The sequence below is a fragment of the Ceratotherium simum genome, chromosome 20, assembly GCF_057802395.1.
Source record: "Ceratotherium simum simum isolate JZ-2026a chromosome 20, ASM5780239v1, whole genome shotgun sequence".
In the NCBI taxonomy this organism is placed as follows: domain Eukaryota; kingdom Metazoa; phylum Chordata; class Mammalia; order Perissodactyla; family Rhinocerotidae; genus Ceratotherium; species Ceratotherium simum.
In genome coordinates this window covers 45,685,409-45,711,278 of record NC_141919.1, presented here as the reverse complement: position 1 = coordinate 45,711,278, position 25,870 = coordinate 45,685,409, and the positions used below count along the sequence as shown (strand labels likewise).

The window sequence follows — 25,870 nt, the reverse complement described above, 5'->3', positions numbered from 1 at the left end:
TGTGGGAAAAGGAAGTTACCTAACCGGATTTGGGGTGAAGTTACAGTGTACTTAACTGTGTACTAAGGCAAAAATAAATCCACTCCCTCATCAAATATTTGTTAAGTGCCCACCACCTGCCAAGCACAAACAACACCTTTCTCAACCACCAACTCTGCTTGCTTTCGGGGCCCGGCAGCCTGCCCCACTAAGAACACGACTTTCTCGCTTAACACCTTACGCCCACATTCTCATGGGGCGCCTCATTGAGCAGAGAGACAGAGCAATGCGAGCCCACACCTTTCACAGGCCTCGTGGGTTCACGTAATCGCAAATCGAAAATGCCAAGGCGCCCCTACGGTGTCCCACGAGGAAAGGAGGCGTATCAGCCAGGACTTGTTCCGCCCATGTGAAAGATGGCGCTAGAGGCGTCAGCCACGGCTGCTGCCCGGTCCTCCCCTTTAGGGGCGGGGTCTAGAGGGAGCAGCGGTGTGTGTTTAGGAGGTGTGTGTTTTGTTTTTCCCGCCCTTTCTGCCCTCCCCTTGCTCTCACAGTCTTCGCTGAGGGTGAACGAGGAAAGATCGATAATATTTAACCAGAAGAACACAGGGCGGGATGGGCGGCCTGCAGCGGGATGGGCGTCGGGGGGTGTGGTCGCTCGGGGGCGGGCCCGGGGGCGTGGCCAGAGGCGGGCGGGGCGGGGCTGCGGTTGCGGTCTGTGCGCCCGCGGCGGCGGCGGCGGAGGCGCAGGCGGCGGCGAGAGGGTGAGTGAGAGGCCGGCGGGCTCGCGGCTGTTTGGCGTCGGGGTGCGGGGATGTCGCGGGGGTCGCGGCGGAGCCTCGTTGCGGGACTCTGCTGGGCTCATCCTCTCTGTTCCCCTCTCTTCCCTGCCCAAAAGCCGGCGTCGGGTGTTCCAGCCCGGCGACCAGTGCGGTTGCCTGCATCCGGGCCCGGGCTTCCTGGCGGCGGCGGCGCAGACCAGGGGATGGGGATCGGGCCTCCTCCCGGTTCGCGCCCGCAGTCCCCGAGCCCGCGCCTCCCGGGGACCCGGAGGACCCGCCGCGGGCTCGGGGGAGGGGAGCCTCGGGCACCGGGAGGCCTGGCCGGGGGAAGGCCAGAGGGCAGGCGGTGCGCGGCTGCTGCGGACCACGTCGGGGTCCCAGAGGAGATAATGATGCGGGTGGGATGGCGGTGTGGACATGCTGTAGTATTCGCTGAGAGAATTCGAATAGAAGTTTCTAAGGATTGCTGATGTCTTGTAAATTTGGGCAGCAATTCTAGCCTGGGTTGTGCTCCCATTCCGTGGGGCACGACCTCTTGCTTCACAGCCCCGAGATTACACAGACTTACTTAAAGGAAGTGACCGCTGTGACTTGGGCATCACTTGACTGATGGTATCAGCTGCGGAAAGAAGCGCACTGATTACACATCTGTCGTGTCCACACCGGGTCTCACTGGCCCCGGGGATCTCCGCCAGGCTCTGTGTTCAGGAGACAGAGAGAGGTCACGCACTTAACTTGCCCGAGACAGGTGACCGTTTCAGAAACAAGGGAGATGGTTAGGTGCTAGTAGGTGCTAGTAAAGTAACAGGCAGGTTTGTGGCCAGTGGGTGAATATGGATTCAGCCTGTGCGCATCCCTCACCTGTGATGCAAAGTGAGGGGACACAATACATCTGACATTACTTTTAATTTGGAAAATACTGTTCCTTAGATACCATTTTTTTCACACTTTAGAAAACTTCTGAGGTAATGGAAACATCACTGAAGCAACAATATAGTATATGAGAGATTAATACTATGGAGTCAGAATACTTGAAATATGATGATGTTAGGTGACACAGACACTGTTGCCAGCACCTCCGCCAGACTTGCCACTGGGAAAGCCCTGTATCACTTGGAAATTGCCTCATGATGACTATGCCCTGTATACATATGAAACAAATGAGAGAAATTATAGACCACATTGCAGATTATGCACTAAGCCAGCACTAACCTGCTCCAGAAAGCAATTCATAGGAGGTAAAGGTCTATTTTCCTTATAAAGTTGATAAAATAGTCTCTTTATTTGGCTCTGTTAGCAGTCCAAAATTTGCTTTCAGAGAAAGAAATTGGCTATTATCTGAGAAACTTGGATATGGGAGAGAGCGAGAGCCTGATAGTGATACCATGAACTTCATCTCCAGTCTTGCCTTAAAAATTTAGATAAAAATAAAAATTTAGAAAGTATTGCTGTCTGGTAGTTACAAGTGGTTCACTGTCATTAAAGTTGGCATGGGGAGCTTCTGTTTTGGAAGGTGGGCTGGTTTAGGACCTTGCTTCTGTTAGGACGGGGAGAAAATAAACAGAAAGCATGGTTACAAGAAGTGGGGCTTTATGGTGGTAGAATTCTGGTTTACAATAGCAGTGGACCAACCAACTTTCTAAATAACAGTTGGAGAAGAGATGGCTAATGATTAGCAAAAGTTTAAGAAGAAGCAAAGCTTCAAAGCTACCACTCTGCTAACAGTTTTAACAGATGATAATTAACATAATTTTTGTGTCTGCATATGTTGGATTATTTTCAGAAGGTATGTTGTTACATCCTCATGAACCCTGTTCTTTGTTTACAGGAGTGGCAAGCCATCGCGTCACCCAATTTGGATCCTGGCTTCCCTCAAAAGACTATGGTTAATGTTTGATAATGCTCTGGAGTAGCCAACACTACATGTAAATAAGACATGTAGATAAAAGACTTTTGGTTTTGAACTGACTTTTTTCAGCCACATTTGTATATATGGATGTTCCTCACCAAAGATGATGACTTTAAGTGTTAGTAAAATCATTTTTATAACTCTCCTAATTATACTTCTCTGTGACATTTCATTTCTCGGATTCTTTCTTTTGGCAGGATGTTAAGCTAAACAATTCCACGTTATCCTTTTGTTTTCTTTCAAATGATACTAGCAGTGAGAATGAATGTGATTAATTGTTTAAATAGTTTAATTTTCATAACCAGGTAGAGAATTTTCCCATAGTCCAACCAGATTTGCTGTAGGGCTTCATTCGGTTTTAGGAAATGTTTTTATTTTCAGTGTAATGATGAAATGTTTAAGTTATAATATTACCTTTATGATTATTCACCTTTTTTTATCCAAAAGAAAGAACCAAAGAAAAATATGATACAATATAATTTTATGGCTGTTTGTTTACTTAATTCATCTCCTTGGCCTTGTTTGCTGTTGTTAATGATGACAGTAGCATCATTACAGTTTCAATTCAAATTATATTCCTGTATTCTATCATTGTAAACTGTTTAAATTGTATCCAAAACAGTGGATGTATTAAATAAACTTGACAGCTTATGTCCACTGTAGTCTCTTAAGACTATTAAATTGATATACCATGTTAAAAAGTAAATACTCCCTCAATGAATTTCTGAAATGAAAAATACACACATGAGGACTGCCTTTGTGTGAAACCATTTCTGCACATACTTACTATGAAGTGTCTGGCCAAGCTTTGTAAACCTATTCTTGACATCCATGATAAAAGTGCTCATTTGATACTTTAAAAATAGAAGTCACTGCTTTTCATCAATCTCTGAACTCTCTTGACAAGATATAGATAAAATTCTTTAAGTAAAATGGTTTATTTTGACATGAATTTAGTTATAGATCAAATGTTATCTCCCTAAGCAATCATATAGGCAAAAATAGGTATATCATAGTTCACTTACTAACTGCTATCCTTTACCGTTAAGAGGACTAGATTCCACAATTTTAGGCTTGCTTAAATAAAATTGTCATAATTTTTTTTTATTTTCGGTCTTTCAACACAAGTATTCAATTTTAATATTAGGCAAGAATGATTCGTTTTACACTCATATCACGTAGAATGTACACTTTCAGTGTTATATTTGAGTGTTTCAAGATACACAAGAGACTGGATTCTAGCCCAGCTCTGTGACCTTGGGCGGTTCCCTCTTCTCTATTTTCTCAGTAGATTGAAAGGCTTGAACAGGGCCTGTGCACTCGTCTGGTTCTCTACATCTTCTAAATAACTGAAGCTTTTTTATTTTAGCCATTTAGTATAGAACTCTCTTTCTAATGATAAACTGCTACATTGCTTTCTTGAATAGCATATTAAATGTATGTATCTTTGTCTTGATGTTTCGGTGTCATTTTAAACACCATTGTTGGACTTTAGTACACTGGTACCCAGAGAGTTCATTGAGAATAACAGGACTGTTTGCTCATTTTTAATTACCGTTCCAGGTTGTTTGTGTTTTTGCAATCCTTTGTCTTTTTTTTTTTTTAGCAGCTTTAAGGTATTTCTACTGTCAGGTGTTTTACTAATTTCCTAGGACTGCCATAAGAAAGTACCACAAACTGGGTGATGTAAAACAATGCGAATTTATTCTGTCACAGTTCTGGAAGCTAGAAGTCGAAATAAGGTGTCGGGAGGGGCCTGCTCTTCTGAAGTCTCCAGGGAAGAATCCTTCCTTGCCTCTCCTTAGCTTCTAGTGGTTGCCAGCCATCCTTGGCGTTCCTTGGCTTACAACTGTGTCACTCCAATTTCTGCCTCTGTCTTCACGTGGCCTTGTTTCCTCTATGTCTGCCTGTCTCCAAATCTTTCCTTATAAGGACACCAGTCGTTGGATTAGGGCCCACCCTATTCCAGTATGACCCAGTCTTAGCTTGATTACACCTATTTCCAAATAAGGTCACATTGACAGCTACAGGGGGTCAGGACTTGAACACGTATTTTGGGAGGCCACAGTTCAACCCACAAGTGTCATGGTCTCTAGCTGAGCCCTCCCCTTCCCAATTTGCTCCTCTTTAGTTGCTATGGTTTAGGAACCAAATATCCATCATATTAGAATTGCACATAGACTGGATATGTGGGAACAGTGGGGATCTATTCTAGGAGCTTTAGTATATAATATTTCATATCAATGTTCAGAGGCCCTTTTTTAGTTCATTATTATTTTGGATTTCTAAGTGTAGGTCCTGAACATAAGGGACAAGTTACTATGATTGTAAAATTATCATCATATCAGCAAACACTTAATGTGCACCTGCCATACTGACTGAATGTCTCTATCCTGGTGAGAGGCATGCTTCCAAATCTTTTTGGACTGAAGAGGAGAAAACCACATATGCCTAAGTCATTTGAGTTTTTGATGGATGTCTTTAAAATTGCTGCACCTGATCATTGGTTTTGTTTGTCACTGTTTAGGTACCCCTGGAGCATTTGGATAATGTGACAGTGGGGATGCCGTGATGTCGAATCTCTGTCCACCACCATCTCCAGCTGTTGCCAAGACAGAGATTGCTTTAAGTGGTGAATCGCCTTTATTAGCAGCTACCTTTGCTTACTGGGACAATATTCTTGGTCCTAGAGTAAGACACATCTGGGCTCCAAAGACAGAACAAGTACTTCTCAGCGACGGAGAAATAACTTTTCTTGCCAACCACACCCTAAATGGAGAAATCCTTCGAAATGCGGAGAGCGGGGCTATCGATGTAAAGTTTTTTGTCTTGTCTGAAAAAGGAGTAATTATTGTTTCATTAATCTTCGATGGAAACTGGAATGGGGATAGGAGCACATATGGACTATCAATTATACTTCCACAGACGGAACTTAGCTTCTACCTCCCACTTCACAGAGTGTGTGTTGACAGATTAACACACATTATCAGGAAGGGAAGGATATGGATGCACAAGGTGAGTGGTTTTTGAGCTTATTAATCATGCTAACCCAGCTGTTGAAAGTTTATCTTCTGATACATTTATATCTAGTTTTTAGAAGTTATATCCAGTTAACTTCAAACAATAGCTGTTATTTGTGTCTACCTTATTGGATACAGATAGATCCAGTCTGATGTCAATGATCTTCATAATAACTTGGAAGGCAGGAGATGATAGCTCCACATTACAGATAAAAAGCTAAAGCTTAGAGATATCAAGAACATAATAAGTTTTAGAGTCTAGGTTTGTCTTGAGAGCCCTTGACTCTAAAACCATTTTTTTTGTTTTTGCTTTGCATGACCCTGTCCTTGACCTACTGCCATGTGTAGGTACAGGCAATTCAAAACAATTGTTTCATAAGCGGGTGGCTGAGTAATGTAGCCTTTGGTCCCTTTAACTTCTTTGCCAAGTTCTGAAATTTGTAAAATGAGGAGGTTGGACCAAATGGTTTCTAAGAGATATTCCTTTTAATTTTGCAGATTGAGCTAGAGGAAATTACTGTTATCCCTTAAATCCTATAGTTTAATATATAGTGATATTTATATTTACATGAGATTTGAAGAACAAATTTAATTCTCCTGTCTACTTAGCAGTTTGATAGTAATATGGAAGTCCGGTAAAGCATTATTAATTTTATAAGCCTTTTACCAGATAGTAAGGAAAAATAATATCTTTTAAAAGAATTGTTGTTTACTATGTTAGCAGGCTTCCTCCTTATTTCTTACATGTTTATGAAAATCATTCAAAATCAGGAATTCCCAGATTCAACTTGATCTTATTTAATTTGAAAAGTGCAAATCATTAGTTCCTTTGTAAAGCTATGCAGATGTTTCATTGACTGTTTGCTGCTAAATTATCTGTTTTTAACTGCAGGAAAAAAAGGTGTTTTTCTTTTATTCTGTATTGTCTATGAGAGCATGAATTTGTTGGGTTAATATCCTGCCCCCCACCTTTTTTTCTGCCTTAAAATGGAAAGTATTTTTCCCACGAACTAGGTTACACAAGAACATGTCTGCCATTTAACTGTATTGCAAAAAAATAAGCAAGTATCAAAAGGTCGTGCTCGTGTTTTTTAAATTTTAATGAATTTTCTCTTGCTCAGGAAAGGCAAGAAAATGTCCAGAAAATAGTCTTAGAAGGCACAGAGAGAATGGAAGATCAGGTAAGGTGCAGATAGCATGCTATCAAACACCACCGAGCTCAGGGCGTGTGTTTATGTAAGGCTGAGGGCTACTTTTGTGAGGGCCCTGAAGCCATGTTATTTTGACAGAGTGAGCCTGAGAATGAACAGAGCCTTTATGAAGATGTATGGAATAAACTGGATGAAAATTTCCATACCTTAGACCTGAAGAGTTAAATACGCAAAGGATAACAGCAGTTGCATCTACAAATTATTATTTTGCTAACTTTTTTTCTCATTGCAAAGAGTGAGTTTCGAATAACTTGTTCATAGTAAAAATTTTAAATTTTATGTGAAATTTTCTTTAAGGTATTGCTTCTCAAACATTTCCACAGAAGTAGTTATAACAGGAGGCAAGTGAGTATACCCCTACTGTGTCTAGGGGTGCAGGCACAGCTCTAAGCATATTTCTTTGAAGTCTCGTGTTGTGTCTTTAAAACTCATGCAGTTTACATTTTGTTCTATGATATGTCTATTTGTTTTTTTTGTTTGGTTGGTTTTTTTTTTTTTTTGTGAGGAAGATCAGCCCTGAGCTAACATCTTATGCCAATCCTCCTCTTTTTGCTGAGGAAGATTGGCCCTGAGCTAACATCCATGCCCATCTTCCTCTACTTTATATGGGACACCGCCACATCATGGCTTGACAAGCAGTGCGTCGGTGCGAGCCTGGGATCCAAGCCGGTGAACCCCAGGCCGCCACAGCGGAGCACGCGCACTTAACCACTTGTGCCACCAGGCCAGGCCGGCCCCTGTCTATTTGTTTTAATATTACAATTTCCCAGTGACATTCTTCACCTTCTTATTCATCAGGTTTCTGATAATATCAAGTCTCTAGGAGAACAGGCGGTGTTTATCCTGTGGCTTTGAATACCTTTAGAGAGCAGGCACCAGAGTTTGAGAAGCATGATTGCAAGGATTTGGCTTCCCTTATGGAAATTAGATGCAAACTGTTTCAGTGTAAAGCAGAGAAGTTCTGAAAGGGACTCTTCAGTGGAGAAAGGCTCCTTTACTTCTACTCCCTTAGCCCCTGGCCACCCTCCACGCTCCTTCTGTTCAAACTCCGGTCTGAGCATGGCTGGATTGCCTCTGCTCTGGTTCTCCTTAGCATGCCTCAGACAGAATGGTAGTTTTAAACAATAACTTTTCTAAAAATTTCTGAAAATACAAGGACATAAACAAGGAAAACTCAAAACCCTGTAAAATGACCTCTTTTCCAACATTGTTATGTCTATGCTTTTGTAAATAACTTTCTAGGCCTGAGGAAGTAATTCTGGGGAAAAATCTGAGACTTAGAAGAAAATGTTTTCTTTACCCAGAGAAGCCGGGCCTTTACTGGCTGGTCACTAAGCAGGGTGCCAATGAATGGGGTGACTTTCACCAGCCTCTAGATGTACCTGCTAATTATGGAGTCATTATAGAGTTATCTCAAGATAAGGAAAGTTAGGACCCAATGAAATCCTACTTTTACTGGGGTTATTTTTTCCAAACCAGAAACCTGTACTTACAAAGTTTACCACTATTAACTTAGTTTTATTTCTCTTTTAAGGGCTGTTCTTGAAAATGTTATCCTACCGCTTCTGTATATTTGGACAAACTGGAGGGTTTTAAAGGGGAAACATGCCCCTGCTGAGCTCAAGTTAGAGAAGTCCAAGGAGGAAAAGAAACTTGAGGGACTTGCTTTTAGAGCCTCTTCTGTGTTCAGCCTTGTAGGACTTTTTTGTTAAGCTTCAATGAGCATATCCATTAACTTATGATGATAAATGTCTGAGATACCATGTGTGACATACCATGGGAAGGTATTTTCCTGCAATTATCCTTTCTGAAAAGAAGGAGTTGCCTGATAATTCAGTCCTTGCAAATTTCACATCATGTGCTTTCAATGACTTTATTTTGAACAAATAAATACTATTTGGGGATGACACATTAGTCTGAAACAACTTCAGTCAGTGCTAGTTCAGGATGCTTATAGCTGTCATCTGATAAAGTTGCTTTACAAGGAAGCAAATTTAACATAGCTTCTTCAGTCATTATTCTTGTGGAATTGCACATGTTGATTGTAAACAAGCATTTTAAAAATTAAAAAGCAGAAACAATGAGTGGTAATGTTTGGAGGTTCCTACAGGCTGAAATTTTTAAAATAATAAAATCTGTATGATGCAAAGAGGCTTATGGCTTAGGATAAAATTTCTAGAGACAACGTCACATTTAAATTCTCAAGCAACTTACATGATAAGGGGCTCTGGAAAAATGGGTTTGGTCACTCAAAAAATGACTCGAATGACTACGGTTCTAATTTAAAGATGCATGTGAAGAGTTTCAATAAAATCGTGTCATGAAATGTGAGTGAGAAAAAAACTGTTGTTAGATTGACTTTAAATAGTATGTGATTTTAAAAACCTGTTGAGCTAAAAATTGATAGACATATGACAATTTCATCTACCTCTCTGAAAGTTTACATACTCAGATGCTCAAAAAATTTTGAGGGAGCGGTTGGTGGCAGAGGATAAATGACGGATCACCCGTATTTCAGACGCTCTGCATTTTAGTGTTCTATAGTCAGTTTTCAATTTCGTTCTAGAAACTACAAATTTCAGAATTACATATTTGAGATGTAATAAGTAGTAGTGGTAGTATCTTGAAAGAACTCTGAAGGAAACTTGTTTTATTGATTCATAAAATATGTGTGATGATTTTGATTTGCAGTTGGGTAGATTATACATTATTATGAATATGGAGGTTGAATATTGATTCAGACTTTACTACTGAGTCATTTGCTGAGGACTTCAAAGTCTTTTTATGCTTAGCTTTCCTCGTTTTTAAATATACAATGCGTCAATGACCTGTAATTAACAAGAGTTTTTATATCTCAAATAAATTTCAAAGGAGATCCTTTCTAAATTTGGCTTGGTGATTTAATCATTGCATGTAACAGTAAATGATAAGGCAATGATTCCATTTTGACTAAAGAAAATTATTCCTGGAAGAATGAAAATGAGTCTTAACTAGCATGTAAATCCTTTAGAAATGTATGTAGTAGTGGACTTGTTTGGGGCTGTGTTTTAACAAGTTATCAAGTATTTCTATCAAAGGGTGTTATTCTTTGCTCTCAGTTTTTAATTTTTTATTGCCCAGCTTATCCTATATTGTGTGATTTTCTTCACCTCACTTTGCTTTTTTTGTGCAGGGTCAGAGTATTATTCCAATGCTTACTGGGGAAGTAATTCCTGTCATGGAACTGCTTTCATCTATGAAGTCACACAGTGTTCCTGAAGAAATAGATGTAAGTTCTTACTTACCTGGTTAAATAGGAGCAATGGCACCCTTCATCAGTTCCCTCGAGTTATATTACTATTATGTATATTGGTAATATTCTAATTTTAGCAGTATGCATTTTTTGTCATACATATTATTCATATGAAGTATTAGCCACTTTAACAAACTCACTTAAAATCCTGAAGTTTTTGGCCAAACAGAGGCTGTTTTGGTCAGTGATAGTTATGATAAAATTAAATTTATTTAGGTTTTTTCACCACTTTTGTATTTCTTGGAACTGGGAGAATTCCAGACCTCATAGACTAAGCAATCAGTATCTCATGCAGTACTTTTTGTGACAAAGCTTTGTACAATAAGTGGCAATTAATGAAAGTTTACTGATATTCACTAATCTAATTGCCTTCAACTTTTGTTGAGGACGTTGTGAATCACACAGTGTGCATGTACAGAGAAATCTTTGGGAAACTATTCTTGTTGCTTTCTGACTTGGTCATTCAGATTTGTCTCCTGATCCTGACGGCTCAGGATGGTTCTGTAACAATTGTTGCTTAACCTGTCTGACCAGTTTTCCCCTTTGTCCTCCCCAGAGTGTGGGGTAGTGCTGAGTGTTTTATGGGGACTCTTGATGCTCAGAAATGAGGGCAGTGTGTTAGACTGCACCTAGACTTCAGAAAACTTGTGTATTAAGAGATTATTTCAACACTATGTTATAGCCAGAATAATTTTTGTTGTCATTGTTGCATTTTAGATAGCTGATACAGTTCTCAGTGATGATGATATTGGTGACAGCTGTCATGAAGGCTTTCTTCTCAAGTAAGAATCTTGTTTCTTTTCGTAAAAGCTGGATGAAGCCAATACAAATCTTATGCCCACTTACGACAAGATTTGGAAAGAAGAAAATAATAAGAGAATACCTACCCAGATTATTCTAGGGACAACATTGCATGTTTGAACTATTGCTTAGCTTTGTGAGTTTTTTTATTTATTACGTATCTGTGATGTATTTGATGTTACTCTTACTAATATTTAAAGAAGCTGAGTTTCCATAGTCCCTAGACAAGAAGTCTTGGTCCCTTGTGTGGTTCCGGTTTCTTGTTTTACTTCTCATTAAAGCTGAAACTAAGAACCTAAAGAGGTTCTTGTATTCAGTTCCATGGTGGAATCCCCTACCACCAACAGACAATACTCTGGACACTAACACAGTGTCCTACAATTTAACTCAATCCTGACACTATCCGCCCAGAGACAGCGTCATATTCCACAAGACTGTTCCTCTCTTCCCCCAACTTCAGATACCAGTTGCAAGCTCAGGTTGTTACCTGTGCTTTTGACCAACCTGCTACAGCTTGGAGGTTCCAAGGACCCACTCCTTGGACTTCAGATGCCGTGGCAAGTCCAGATTGTTACCTGTAATTCTGACCCACTGGGGGGTCAGAGGTTCCCACGACCGCCTTCTTGGGTTTCATTAATTTGCTAGAGTGCTCACAGAACTCAGAGAAGTATTTTTACTTTCTGGATTGCCATTTTATCATAAAAGGATATGATAAAGGATACAGAGGAACATCCAGATGGAAGGGACACGGAGGGCGAGGTATGGAGAAAGGGTACAGAGCTTCCATGCTCTCTTCAAGCATGCCACTCTCCTCAGATCTTCACGTTTTCACCAGCCTGGGAACTCTCTGAACCCCATCCTTTTGGGTTTTTATTTTCATTAAATAGGCATGATTGATTAAATCATTGGCCATTGGAGATTGATTCAACCTCTAGCCCATTTCCCCTCCCAAGGTCAGGGGATGAGACTGCGAGTTCCAGCCCTCTAATCACGTGGTTGGCTGCAACCAGTCTCCATCCTTAGGTGCTTTCCAACAGTCACGTCATTCACACAACAAAAGACGCCTTTATCACTCGCAACACTTAGGAAATTCCAAGGGTTTTCAGAGCAGGAAATTCCAGGGGTTTTCAGAGCTGTGACCCAGAAACTGGATGAAGACCAAATATATTTGAGAAATATCTGAATGACCAAATATATATTTCTTATAATCACAATATCGCAGAACCCTTTCAAATTAAGTTGCACTGTGGATGGACTTAAGTTATTTTGGCATAGAAGAGAAAATTATTCATATTTGTACTGATCCTTTCCATCTTACAGGAGATTTTAGTACTTAAGAGTGTGGGTTCTAAAACCAGACTTCCAGGGTTAACTGCTGTGTGAACCTGGACAAGCTACTGAGCTGTGTTTGCCTCCATTTCCTCATCTGTAAAATGGGAATAATAATAATAGTACCTACTTCATAGGGTTGTTGTAAGCATTGAGTGAGAGAAATCATATTAAGCACTTAAAACACTGGCACATATAAGCAGATAACAATAGCTAAGAGCTAACATTGTCTATTTATATTTCTTCCAAGGAAAATGATAATAACACTAACAATAGCCAATATTAATTGAATGCCTGTGTGTTAATCCCTATCCGAGGTGCTCTCTTGATATGTTTAATGTCATCTTCTACTTTACTGTTTCTTTACAATTACAGATGATCATGAAATTTAATTTTTTTAAATGAGAATGAAAGGATAAAGTATTTGCTTTATATCCAGTCTTTTCCTCTATATTCATGATGGAATCTCAGGTGCACAAGTGTATTTAACCTAGAACCTTACATGGCTTCAATCAGAGCACTTTAGTCCTGATTCTGCTCAGTGTCAGCCATTCATAACGGCACTTTTAATCCCATTTGACTTTAAATAAATCACTTAACCTCTCCACACTTCAGTTTCTTCCACTATAAAATGGTGATATTTTACTAACTCAGTTTTAAGGTTCAAGTGAGAGAATCTCTGTGAAAGGCATGTGGAAAATGTGAAGCACTATAGAAATAAAGGTGGCATTATACTTACAGCTTTGGTGTTCATCCTGTAAAGCTATTCTAAGTTATTTGAAGCTCACTTGCCTTTATTTTTTTTTTTTAATTTGTGAAATTATTTTACAGTCAATGTTTCTCATCTTTTTTCTTCGATTTCCAGTGCCATTAGCTCACACTTGCAAACCTGTGGCTGTTCTGTCGTTGTAGGTAGCAGTGCAGAGAAAGTAAATAAGGTAATTTATTTTATAACCCAGCAAATAATCAGATTTTTTTTAATACTGCTAACATATCATGGATTGTAATTTAAAGGTTAGGTTGCAGTCAAGATGATCTAATAGTATAAGAAGGCAATATAATCTGACCAAATTACTGTGGCACCCTGTTTCAAAAATGTGTTTAAAGTAAATTGTTTGAATAGGAAGTCATTTATCAGAGTCATTTCTATAATTATAAATACCAGTCTCTGTATTATATAAATGGTTTTGAGATTATTTTAAAATCAGATAGTTTAAAAAAATGTGTCTTCTATTTCCTGATGCTATCTTTAATAAACATGAAGATAGGCATGTACTTTTGGTACTAATTCCAAAGAAATGTTATCTGATCATTTATCTTGATTTCGTTATCTTGCTTTTCCCCTCAATCTTTCCCTTTTTGGAACCCAGTGCTATTAAATGGTTGATGAAGATTATACTTGATGCAATAGCATTTGTGACCACTTCCTTCAGTGCTACATGAGTTAATAAAGAATTAATGAATGGTTACTTTCCAAGCATTTATCCAGGTGATAAGCTAAGGGATTTTGTGCTTTTCTTCACTGACCACTAAATAGAGAGAGATAAGTGCACCTAATCCATCAAATTAATTAAACCTCATTTTTCTTTTTAAATTTTACACAGGAACTATGTTAGGAGTGATTATTTGCTTGATAAATACGTTTGTAATTTTTTTCTGTAATAAGCTACCTTGTATATTTACATGACCTTATAATTTACCAAAATTATGTTTCTCATACAATCATTTATGAAAGATTAGTTTACCTCTGTTTTTATATTGCATCTAGTGACTTATAATTATCTCTGTTACCCTAAGAAAGTAGCTTTCCATCTGTGTCCCCCAAAGCCTTCAGGTTGCACAGAGGGGGTTCCCAGTCACTTGTTGGAGGGACAAAGGCTCTGTGGTTGGGGCTCTGTGTTTTTTAAATATTTTTCTCATCCCACACCCTCTTCTGGCTTAATAGCTTCTCTTTTATCTTTTAATTTGAGAAAAAGGTTGCCATTGCTCTAGATTGAAAGCCACTGCTTTAATATAAAAATTCTCTGAATGTAGTCTGAATTCCAACATAGTTACATGGCTTTCTGTTTTTCCTAATAGAACTATAGATCACATCCTGTTAGAAGCATAGGTTTGTAAACCTCAGCCAATGGTGTGCTTATTTTAAATCAAATCTGATAGTATTAATTCTCATTCTGTTGAAGGATTTGGATGCTCTTTGATATTCATTATCGTGGGATTTCACATGTAGAACTATTAATCAGAAGCCATAATTCTGCGTAATTTAAGTGCATTTAGTTTTCTTGTCCAAAATTGTTTTCTTGTTTGAAAAACACTTGCTGCTGGGTTTAGGTATACAATCAGTAATTATATTAGGTCATTATTTCCTATGAAAATAAGGGTTCCATGGTCAAATAAGTTTGAGAAACTCTGCTTGTTATATCAGTCACCTGAAGAGTCCCAATATATATTCAGATATTAAAAGTTTTGAGACATACAGTAAATTTACCAGCATTTCCCAAACTTATTTGACTGCAGAATCCCTACTTTGAGCAACAACTGTTACATCCCATGTACTGTTCCAGGTGACTAAGGGATTCTTATTTCTCACGATGTATGTTATTGACAATAACAATTGAAATTTCTGTTCAGATTTCTTTCATAAGCCAACCAATGGCCTTTTTACTTCATATTTTAATGCTAAAATCTGTTCTTTTACAGATAGTAAGAACATTATGCCTTTTTCTGACTCCAGCAGAGAGAAAATGCTCCCGATTATGTGAAGCAGAATCATCATTGAAATACGAGTCAGGCCTCTTTGTACAAGGCCTGCTGAAGGTATATTTTCCATTTATCACAAGTGAAAGCAATTTTTTTAAATCATTTTTGAGACTCTTTATGAATATGTTTTGAATAGTAGCATTTAATGCATCTCATGTTTGTTTGCCAAAGAGCTGGCTCCTTTACACAGGTCTGAGCACAGAGTGTATGTCTATGGATTTATTTGTTATCACTGAAACATCATGGAATAGCTTTCTTTGTATTTCTCTTTGGTTTCCTGTAGCTGCCTGTCTGGGCTCAGGATTATTATTTTTTTACTGTGTGCTTTAATCAGGTTGCACGTCTAAAATGGGAATACTTCTTTTTTACTGACCAGATTTGAATTTTTGTTACCATTTTATGTTTATGTAACGTGTTCATTTATTGGGAAAAAAATTTAAAGCTACTTTCTATCTTGAAAAAGTGTATAAGATTTGAGCAATTCCTATATATATGTGTATATATATATTAGAAAAATTATTGTAGATTTTTTTAATTTAGTGTGCTTTTCAAGGAGCAAAACAGATAAATGAAAATTAGCTGTTGTTGTCAATAATTACAGAGAAGACAGTTGTTCACGTTATTGAATCTATTATTGATATTTCAATTACAGTCAGAGATGTGAAGAAGTAGACTTCCTAATGGTTATGTGAGTTTCTCATAGTGAATGCTTTTTTGAGGTAGGCATAGCAAAACGAAAGAAGAAATATTAAATTAAAAACTGTTGCAAATAAAAACTGTATTCAGCTTTTGCATTTTCAATAATCTGCATGCCATAAGCTCGATAATAGTATTTAAATAGGGAAACTACTTAAGGAAAACTTATTTCTGATTTGAATTGTACAAATCTGAAAATTAGAACTTCTTCCTCTCCAAGGAATAATAAGGTGCTTAGTACTTTTATTTCCTCTGCACCCTCTCACTTAATTATATAATTCTATCCCTGCAAGAGTCCTATATCAGATGCATAGAGGAAAACTTGAAACTATAATTTAATGAAAAAATATTTGAGTTTTCCATGCAAGTATAAATTATAGAGCCTTCCAGAAAATACTTTGACATTATATATCAAGAGCCTTAAAAATGTTGAAAGACTTAACCTACTATTTATATTTTTGGAAATCCATCCTAAAGAAGTAATTATATATGGAGAAAGGTTTACTTAGAAAGATGGTTATCACACCATTATAAGAGTGAGAAACTGGACATAGGCTCTGTCTTCTGTTCATAGCAGATGTCACGGAGCCTCTTACACAGTAGGTGCTTGTCCCATGGCAGCTGGTACCCAGCTGACTATAGCTGGACAGAAGTACATTTTTTACTTATAAAAATACATATTCATTGTGATTTAAACGAACATGAATAATCAAGAAGAAAATAAAAAGTCTCTTGTGATCTCATAATCAAATGAATAACCACTGTTACTATTTGGCATATTTCTAGTCTTTTTTTCTTCTGTTTGTATTTTTTTCATCTCTTCCCTTCCCTGTCCCCCCAAAAAATTGGATTATACTCTGCGTGTTTTCACCTCCTTTTATCACAGTATGTTGTGCACGTCTTTCAATATCAACACATAAACTTCTGCAACTTAATTTTTAGCAGCTAAATAATAAACCATTTTTATTTATTTAACCACTTCTCCTTTTGGATGTTTAGGTGGTTTCACTATTTAAATCAGTGCTGTAAGTGCACACGTCACTAAAACTTTACACACAATCATGATTAATTTCCTAGAATAAATTTCTAGAGATGGATTTGCTAACTCAAAGGCAGTTTTTTCCATTAAAAAGTAATTCTTCCTATCTTTTGGCATATAAGGCAGTAAATTTTCTTTTCGTTATGACAGGATTCAACCGGAAGCTTTGTGCTGCCCTTCCGGCAAGTCATGTACGCTCCCTATCCCACCACACACATAGATGTGGATGTCAACACCGTCAAGCAGATGCCGCCCTGTCACGAACATATTTATAATCAGCGCAGATACATGAGATCAGAGCTGACAGCCTTCTGGAGGGCCACCTCGGAAGAGGACATGGCTCAGGACACCATCATCTACACAGACGAAAGCTTCACTCCTGATTTGTATGTAACACCCTGTCTATTGATATTGTCGTTAAGCAGTATTATGAAGTTGTGTCTTTTACGAGTAAAAACAAGCAAGTCTGTTTAAAAAGAAAGAAATATTACTAGGAGAATTATGCTTTAAGAAATAATTTGGTTAGTCAAGCATTTTTGCTTAAAAGTTTTTCTTAATGTAGTTGTATTTCCCATAAAATAGGTTAGATTAGTCCTTAAAAATAAATATTTAAGTATTTATTTAACAAATGTATATTGAGCCCCTAGCACTGTACTAGGTGCTAAGGTTGATAGAGACCAAGCAGACAGCCCCAGCCCCACAGCCCTAATACTGCTTATAGACTAGTGTATTAGAGTCATTAAAAGGTTTATTAACTAAACCAAAGAAATAATTCTGTCTTTTTTTTCTTGATACATGAATATAAAATACACCAAAACTGTCAAAATATATTAATAGAGCATTCTTTTACTTTGCATTTTATATTGTGTTATTCATTTCTTACCCTAAAGTCTGATTAGTAAGTTAAAAAGAAAAAGAGTAATGATAAAAAAATGTTGAATGCGAACCTGGTTAGGAAAAAAAATGATGACAATAAATCTGAATTATAACCCACTAAGAAAACACTTAAATGATGTTCTGAAATCAGGAAGAGAAATGTAGTATACTATTATGGTTCTCTTTGACCAATTTACAGTGCCTGACACATAGAATGTTAACTAGAATAATCCAGGTTTGAGTGTATAAAGTAGCAGCACAATTGGAGCAGGTAACCCTGTCCTGTGTTTCTAAGAAAAATTTTGAGCGGAGGCAGCAGGCATGTGGAGCACCAGTGGTCACACAGAAGGTGTTGACCAAAAGCAGGAAAGGAACATGATGTCCAGGGGACCCCCAGCCTTCTCTGTCTCCAGGTACGGGAAGGTGGCTTCTTTAGGACCCATCTTCTCCCAGCTCTCCAGTGTTCGTGCTGGTTCCTTAGAAAGTTTTAGAGGAATTGGTTTAGCAAATTGGTCAAAATTGGAATTCCAGGTTACTAAGTTTTTACATGGTGGTAATTTTGGTACACGAGTAGAAGTTCTGAAAATTAATTTGTACTTCAAGCATTTTCTTCTTTCCTAAAGTGTTTAGTATTTTTTCTCTTTTTTGATTGGTTGCCTGAGAGCTCTTTTTGGGGAATTTAGTGAACTTTAGAATGGGTTTACAACCACGTAGTATTTTTTTTTTTAGAGGAGATATGTGTAACAGTTCTTACTCATTTTAGCCAGTTATGTTTGCTCCCTGATTTGACAAACTGTGATTAGCCAGCTATTCTGGTTTTGCTGATCATAACCAAATAATGTCACGAATTTTTAAAATTTGTTTCCAGCTCTAAATAAATCTTCTGAACATGAAATTGTCCAAAAATAACATTTTCAACCACTAGATTGGGTATTGTTAACTTTTATGTATTATATACATATTTTACCTTTTAGTTTATTTTAAACATTATTTGTTTTTAAGATATTTTTTATTTTAACTTTTAAAAATAATTTCATTCACTGCCAGTACATGAAAAATCAGTTGCTGGAAATATTCTTTTTTAACACTTTGCTTCATCTAATTCACTTATGAACAAGGCATTCAATCAGTGAAACAGGTATCTTCAGAACACTAGACTTAAATGCCTTATCCTGTTTCCAAAGCCAAAGAAGGAGTGCTGTCAGTGCCCACATGGGCCACTAGTTAGGCAGCTAGTAATCGTGAGATGCTGATTTCTTCCCCTCCCACATCTCCTCCTAATGTAGTTTGGCATACCCATCTCCTAAAACTAGGAAATTTTAGGTACTTTCCTTTTTGCCTCTGCACACACACGCCTTTCCCTGCCACTCCTGTCAGTTATATGATGACCCTACTATTTTCAGTTAAAAGTTGTTTGCCTTATTAAATGTTATATTGCCCCCTGACTTGAATATAACCTAGCATACCAGTAAATTCTTTAGGGAAGTAGAAGACAAGGAGAGAGAAGGAAGAAGAGATAAAATCAAGGGGGCTGGGACCTGGGAAGGGAAGAGTCTTTTGTTTTTGTTAAGCACTGTATCCTAGGTGGTGTGCTAGACACACATTATCTCCAGTGTGCGTTATGTCTTAACTGATCATTGCCCAGGCAGCACTTTCCTAACTAGCTGGTTCACGTTACTTGCCAGATGATGGACTTGTTGATGCAAAGTCAGTGATCAAGGTGTTGCAGGTAAACCGTCTGGGTGTATTCTTTAATCCCACGTGAATGTTTCTTAGCATTCGTCCTTGTATCGTTTTTCTTCCTAAACTGCTTATTAGAAGTTATTAGTACACAAAGTTAACCCTTTTTGTTGTGGTTTTTGGTGTTAGAGGTGTGTATTTATTTTTGTCACTGTTTTATTTTTTTGAGATGGCAGGAATTGTAATTACATTCACTAATCGCCTAAGGCTCTCAGCATTTTTTTTATAAGGTGAGGGTACAAAATAGATTGAGAGATAGATACACACCCTCCTTGGGACTACTTATATCTTTAAGAGAAAAATAATTATAGTGGCATGACAAACTCCAGGAATATACAAGTGTTATATATATTTGGAGATTTAAAATATATATATCTAATTTTTATAAATATGAGTACACATAATATCCCATTTCTAAGAATTTAGTTTATTAGCTGGAGTGAGGGATTGTGGAAAGTAGCATTGTATAGCCATTTCAACATTTGGACTGTTTTCTTTTCTTCATAGGAATATTTTTCAGGATGTCTTACACAGAGACACTCTAGTGAAAGCCTTCCTGGATCAGGTAAATGTTAACCCTCAGGTTGTCAGTGAATGATGCGACATGTTTTCTTTTTTAGTATATCCTACAATGCCTGTACCATATATGTGTAATGTCATAGAATTAAGTCACTATCTTTTTTCTTGTCTCTGGTCTTTCTAAAGTGTCTACATGATTTTTCTTTTGAACTGTTAATGAGAGTAGCCTGTATATTAGCAATTGAAGATGCAACATTCCCCAGTTCAAATAATAAATGTTTTAATTCCAAGCACTAACCTATTACTCCAGATGTTTTCTTTGTGCGGGGGTGGGAGGGATTTTAAATGCTTTTTATTTGCCTTAATTGAGCCAAAAATGTCTTTATAACTTAGTACACTTTTATTTAAATGATAGCATCTTGGGGCCAGCCTGGTTAAGTGCACACGCTCTGCTTCGGTGGCCCAGGGTTCACAGGTTCAGATCCCGGTGCTCACCGACGCACTGCTTGTCAAGCCTTGCTGTGTCGGCATCCCATATAAAGTAGAGGAAGATGAGCACTGATGTTAGCCCAAGGCCAATCTTCCTCAGCAAAAAGAGGAGGATTGGCACGAATGTTAGCCCAGGGCTGATCTTCCTCAGCAAAAAGAGGAGGATTGGCATGAATATTCGCTCAGGGCTGATCTTCCTCACAAAAAAATAAATAAATAAATAAGTGATAGCATCTTTATTGTCTCATTCTTTTGAAAAAAGTATGCTTAATTATACATTTGAAGAAAATATAACAGAGCTTTGTGATAATATCATTCTGGGGATCAGGCCAGGAAACAGCGCCATAGATGTAGCTTGAAGTAGTGAGATCCTTAGGCTAACTGGAAATTTTGGATCCAGGTCTTTGTGGCCTGTGACATGTTGCAAAGTTCAAGGATAATTTGTAGTCATGTCATTCCATGCTTCTAAGCTGAAATAAAACCCTCCTACCACTCCACATGTACCCCCCCACCCAGAGGAGAGAGATGTGAATACCTCAAAACCATAGTCAAAGCGTGGCTCAACTTCTGGGAGCTTCCATTTTATTTGAAGATGTGGGCAGAAAAAGTTAAGTAGCACAACTGGAAGTAACTTAACATCATGATTTTTAATAGTAAAATAAATATGGATATATTCTGAGGTAGAATGCAAAATATGAGTCTATTTTTAAAGATAAGATAGAAGACTTCAGAAAACCGTCAGATTGCTTCCAGACCCAGGACTCCCACCATAGTCCTGTGTGTTGGGGGCATCAGTGGAAACGACTGAGGAGACCTGCCCGAATGTGTGTTATCCGCCAGACACTGTCTATACTGTGATAGCAACATGCCACGTACGTAGAATGGGAGCAAATCATTCATGAAAACGCTTCATCTTCCTGTAGGTCTTTCATTTGAAACCCGGTTTATCTCTCAGGAGTACTTTCCTTGCACAGTTTCTACTCGTCCTTCACAGAAAAGCCTTGACACTAATAAAATATATAGAAGATGACACGTAAGTCAAACTATAGGAAGGAAAATCTTTGTGCGTTGTTTTTTGTTTTGTTCCTTTTGGACATTTTCTATATGATGTATTTTTTTTTCATTATTTGTAGGCAGAAGGGGAAAAAGCCCTTTAAATCTCTGCGGAACCTGAAGATAGACCTTGATTTAACAGCAGAGGGCGATCTGAACATAATAATGGCTCTGGCTGAGAAAATTAAACCAGGCCTGCACTCCTTTATCTTCGGAAGATCTTTCTATACTAGTGTCCAAGAACGAGATGTTCTGATGACTTTTTGAATGTGTAACTTGTTAAGTGTATTTTGTCACAATCGTGATTGCTGCTATGGTAGCCCAGTGGTGTGGGAAGCACCATTCCCTTGGGGCATGCCCCAGAGTCCTACTCAGGAGTGGCAGTTGAAGTTACACTACAGTTGTCACAAGAAGTCTGTAAGGGGATGTCAGGTGCACATTACAATGGATGTAACTTTTCCTAGATGTGCTCTCTTGGGATACAGACTTATGTTTACAATTATAATGCATATTATTGCTGTCTTTTAAAGATATGATAACAGGATATAAACTTGACCACAACTACTATTTTTGAAACTTATGATATATGGTTTACGTGTATCAGAGTGAAATCTGAGTTAGCTTTCATAGATAAAATACTAGTCGACTTTCCATCTCTTGGTGTTCCTTGGCATGTGGGATTACTGTAATGCTTTTGCAATCAGCTGAAAATTAGAGCATCTAAATCATTTCAGTTCCACAAAAGGAAGTTAGCTTGAACATACATTAGGGTTTAGAAAGAAGATATTGATCAAGCAGATGGTTAATTGAAATTAATTATTAGATCTTACTTTGTAGACTTAGTCCTTCGGATTCGGTCTGTGTAGAAATGTCAAGCAGTGTGTATAGTCCCCGTTGGGGTGAACCACAATCAGGGTGGTGTGTGTTTGTTTGCTGAGCCCTGTCAGAAAGTATAGGAAATTGGATTTTGTGTGCCAGTAGTTATTGCCAACTTTTTAAATTAATTTTCATTATTTTTGAGTGAAATTGAAATGTGTACCTCCTGTGCCTTTTTTTTTCCCTTGGAAAATATAATTACTTGGAAGAAGTTCAGATTTCACTCATCAGTCATCTTGTTTTCCTCTTGGATAGTCTTACCCTGACTTGGCAATCATTGTAACTCCAAGATTATTCAGTGCAATAGAGAATGTACTAAATAACAAGATCTTTTTTCAGGAACAGAGGATAGTATTTGTCTTCTTCCTTCTTATATTTCTGCCCCTATTTTTGAAGGTATTGCCACGTCTCTCTGCCTGCATCGTATGAGAACTAGCAAGAGAAACTCTACTGATGTGCAGTTTTACTAGGTGCTACTTTGGCAAAACTAAGTGGTCAATTTCTTTTGTTTCCTTAATGTGTTTGGACCATTTTGCTAGCTATAAAATGACTGATTAACATAATTCTGTGCTCTAATGGTGTTGACATAATAGTATACACAACCATAAAAAATATTTTTATTTAAAACTGTGGAAGTTACACAAAAGGGAAAAAGTATTTATAAGAAAGGGATACAAGTGATAGAGCTCCTCAGCCATCACCCACCAAATTTAACCAAAACCAGCATGTTCTGTTCTGAAAGATCCTAATGGCCTTTCACATCACTAATAAGAAAGGTGAAGTCATCTTGATTTTTAGACACACATACAACTGGATGACTGATGCGCTGTATGTAGCTCAGTCATGAAAAAATTTACAGGTGCCACCTTGTCATGCCCCTTACTCAGTGCTTTTTACATGATAGATTATTTCCTTTTGCTGGTTATTGTACTGTTGTATAGAATGAAAGTTGTACAGTGAAGTAAGTTATTAAAGCATGTGTAAACATTGTTATATATCTTTTCTCCTAGATGGAGAACTTTGAATAAAATATCTTTGAAATATTGTCTCTTACAGTTATTTGTTCAGAAAAGCAGTGCTGAGATATTGAAAGACTGACTGGCTTCCTATTCGGCTGATGGTCATGTTATGTCTAAACTATTTTCTTTATTGATTTTCTCTTTTGAAAGAAAATATATTTAAAGGTTCTATATCATGTGGGAATCTTATGGTTTTTTTTTTTTTAAAAAAAAAAAGACTTTCTGCTTAACTCCTAGCATTGCATTTTGACTTTTTAATTTATATATTAATATTTCAAGTGTAAGGTAATGCTTGGGTAAATTCTTTTTTTAAAATTCCTGTAATAATAATACCTAATATAACCTAAGCTGGAGTTATATCTTCCAGCTATCCAGTACAGGTGTCCAAACTGAAAGTACAGGAAATCTAAACTCTTTAATCTGGAAAACAAATAAGATTGACATTTTTACTCCAGGGAAAAAAATTAATTTATAAATATAACAGTTGAATTGAAAGGTTTCTTTAAAAGAAGATTGATTCATTGCATTGCTAAGATTCTCAAGGAAAAAAACAAAACTTCATATAATGCTGTAAATTAAAATGAGACAGTTACTTCTATGGTCTGTTTCTGTAATGCTGAAAGTTAATCAGGAGATGGTGTTACTCTTATCTAACACTGTTTTGGTTTTGATGTGGAATTGCACAGATTGGTATTTCTCCTATGATCTGCAAGGTATAGCTTAAAGTACCAAAAACAGTTAACCACCCGCACTTAACACACACGGCCCACTGGACTTTCTCACAACACTACGAGGCAGGGGTATTATTTCCATTTTACAGATTAGGAAACTAAGGTTGAAAGAAGTGTAATACACAGCCCATGGTCACTCACTAGTTAAGGTAGATTTCATCCCAGACAGTTACAGCAGCTGCTATGCGATGCAGCACCCAGCACAGTTCCTCCATGTGGCAGGTACTCGATGCTGTGGAGTTGAAGGGCAGGGAAGGAAGCAAGTATTGTGGCCTACTAGCACTCTCCAGTGCCCAAGTGTGATTCCCCGCTATGCTCCTTGGAGGAGTTACTTAACCTCCTGGAGGCTCATTTTTTAAATATTTGAAATATTTGAAATGAGGGCATGATGATACCTCACAATTGGTAAGAGGATTTAGTGAGACAGTATAAGGTGCTTAGCTCAGTATCTGACTAGTGCTTCATACCTGCTTTTTCATCTAGTCTGACAATCACTACCTTTTAATTGGGGTGTTTAGAACATTTACATTTAATGTGATTATTGATATGGTTAGATTAAATCTATCATGTTGCTGTTTATTTTCTATTTATTCCATTTGTTCTTTGTTCTTTTTTTTTCTTTTCCACTTTCTTTTGGATTGAGTATTGTTTATGATTCTGTTTTATCTCCTTTGTTGGCTCATTAGTTGTATAACTCTTTGTTATTTCAGTGATTGCTTTAGGATTACAGTGTACATCTTTAAGTCTATATTCAAGTGATGTGACATATAGTATAAGAACCTTACAATAGTATACTTCCATTTCTCCCTTCTCACCTTTGTGCTGTCGTGGCCTGACATATTACTTCTACATATGTTATAAGCTCCACAGTTTATTGTTATTATTTTTGTTTAAACAGTCAATTATCTTTTAAATAAATTTAAATATAAATATTCTAAACACCTCAATTAAAAGCAGAGATTGTCAGATTGGATAAAAAAAGCAGACCCAACTGTATGCTGCCAACAAGAAACATATCTTAGCAGTAAAGGATAAACAGATTAAAAGGATGGAAAATGATACACCACACTAACACTAACCAAGAGAAAGCAAGGGTGGCTATATTAATATCAGACAAAGTAGATGTCAGAGTAAAGACTATTACCAGGGATAAAGATCATTTCATAATGTTAAAGGGGTCGGTTCAGCAAGAGCACGTAACAATCCCAAGTGCTTGTTTACTTAATAACAGCTTCAAAATACATGAAGCAAAAACTGATAGAACAGTAAAGAGAAATAGACAAATCTACAGTTATAGTTGGAGACTTGAAGATTCCTCTCTCAGTGTTTGATTGAACAAGAAGACACAAATTTTAGAGCTAGATTGTGCATAGGCTCAATTTGAATGAAGAACTTTCTGGAAAGAAAAATCTATATCCAAATCAATAAGGATACAGAAGACTTGAACAAGACTATCAACCAACTTGACATAAGTGACATTTATGGGACACAGCAGTACCTCACAACAGTAGTTACACATTCTTTTCACAAGCAAGTGGAATGTGTACTAAGATAGACCATATTCTGAGCCATAAAACAAGTCTTGATAAACTTAGAAGGATTCGAGTCGTACAAAGTATGCTCTCTGGCCACAATGGAATTAAATTAGAAACGAATATCAGATATTTGGGGAAACCTCAAATACTCGGAAACTAAATAGCACTTTGAAAAGTTTAGATAATTTCTAAATCATGTGTGTTTAGGGGACAA

The 25,870-nt window shown here is 37.5% G+C and overlaps 1 protein-coding gene across 4 annotated transcripts; it reads left to right on the top strand.

Annotated features, from left to right (window-relative positions):
- The first annotated feature begins 702 nt into the window (after positions 1 to 702).
- On the top strand, positions 703 to 23,412 carry C9orf72 (C9orf72-SMCR8 complex subunit). Of its 4 annotated transcripts, none has more exons than XM_014786005.2 (12): positions 703 to 743; positions 2,590 to 2,788; positions 5,198 to 5,685; positions 6,812 to 6,871; positions 10,074 to 10,169; positions 10,911 to 10,975; positions 13,189 to 13,261; positions 15,024 to 15,140; positions 16,969 to 17,204; positions 19,942 to 19,999; positions 21,366 to 21,475; positions 21,576 to 23,412. In XM_014786005.2, exons 3-12 carry the CDS (start codon positions 5,242 to 5,244, stop codon positions 21,760 to 21,762), a joined length of 1,446 nt encoding a protein of 481 aa, XP_014641491.1. In that variant the 5' UTR covers positions 703 to 743; positions 2,590 to 2,788; positions 5,198 to 5,241; the 3' UTR covers positions 21,763 to 23,412. The 4 variants fall into 4 exon arrangements, with proteins under 4 accessions (XP_014641491.1, XP_087300829.1, XP_087300828.1 ...); XM_087444701.1 differs by lacking the exon at positions 703 to 743 and adding an exon at positions 1,154 to 1,999; XM_087444703.1 differs by lacking the exon at positions 6,812 to 6,871.
- The last annotated feature ends 2,458 nt before the right edge of the window (positions 23,413 to 25,870 follow it).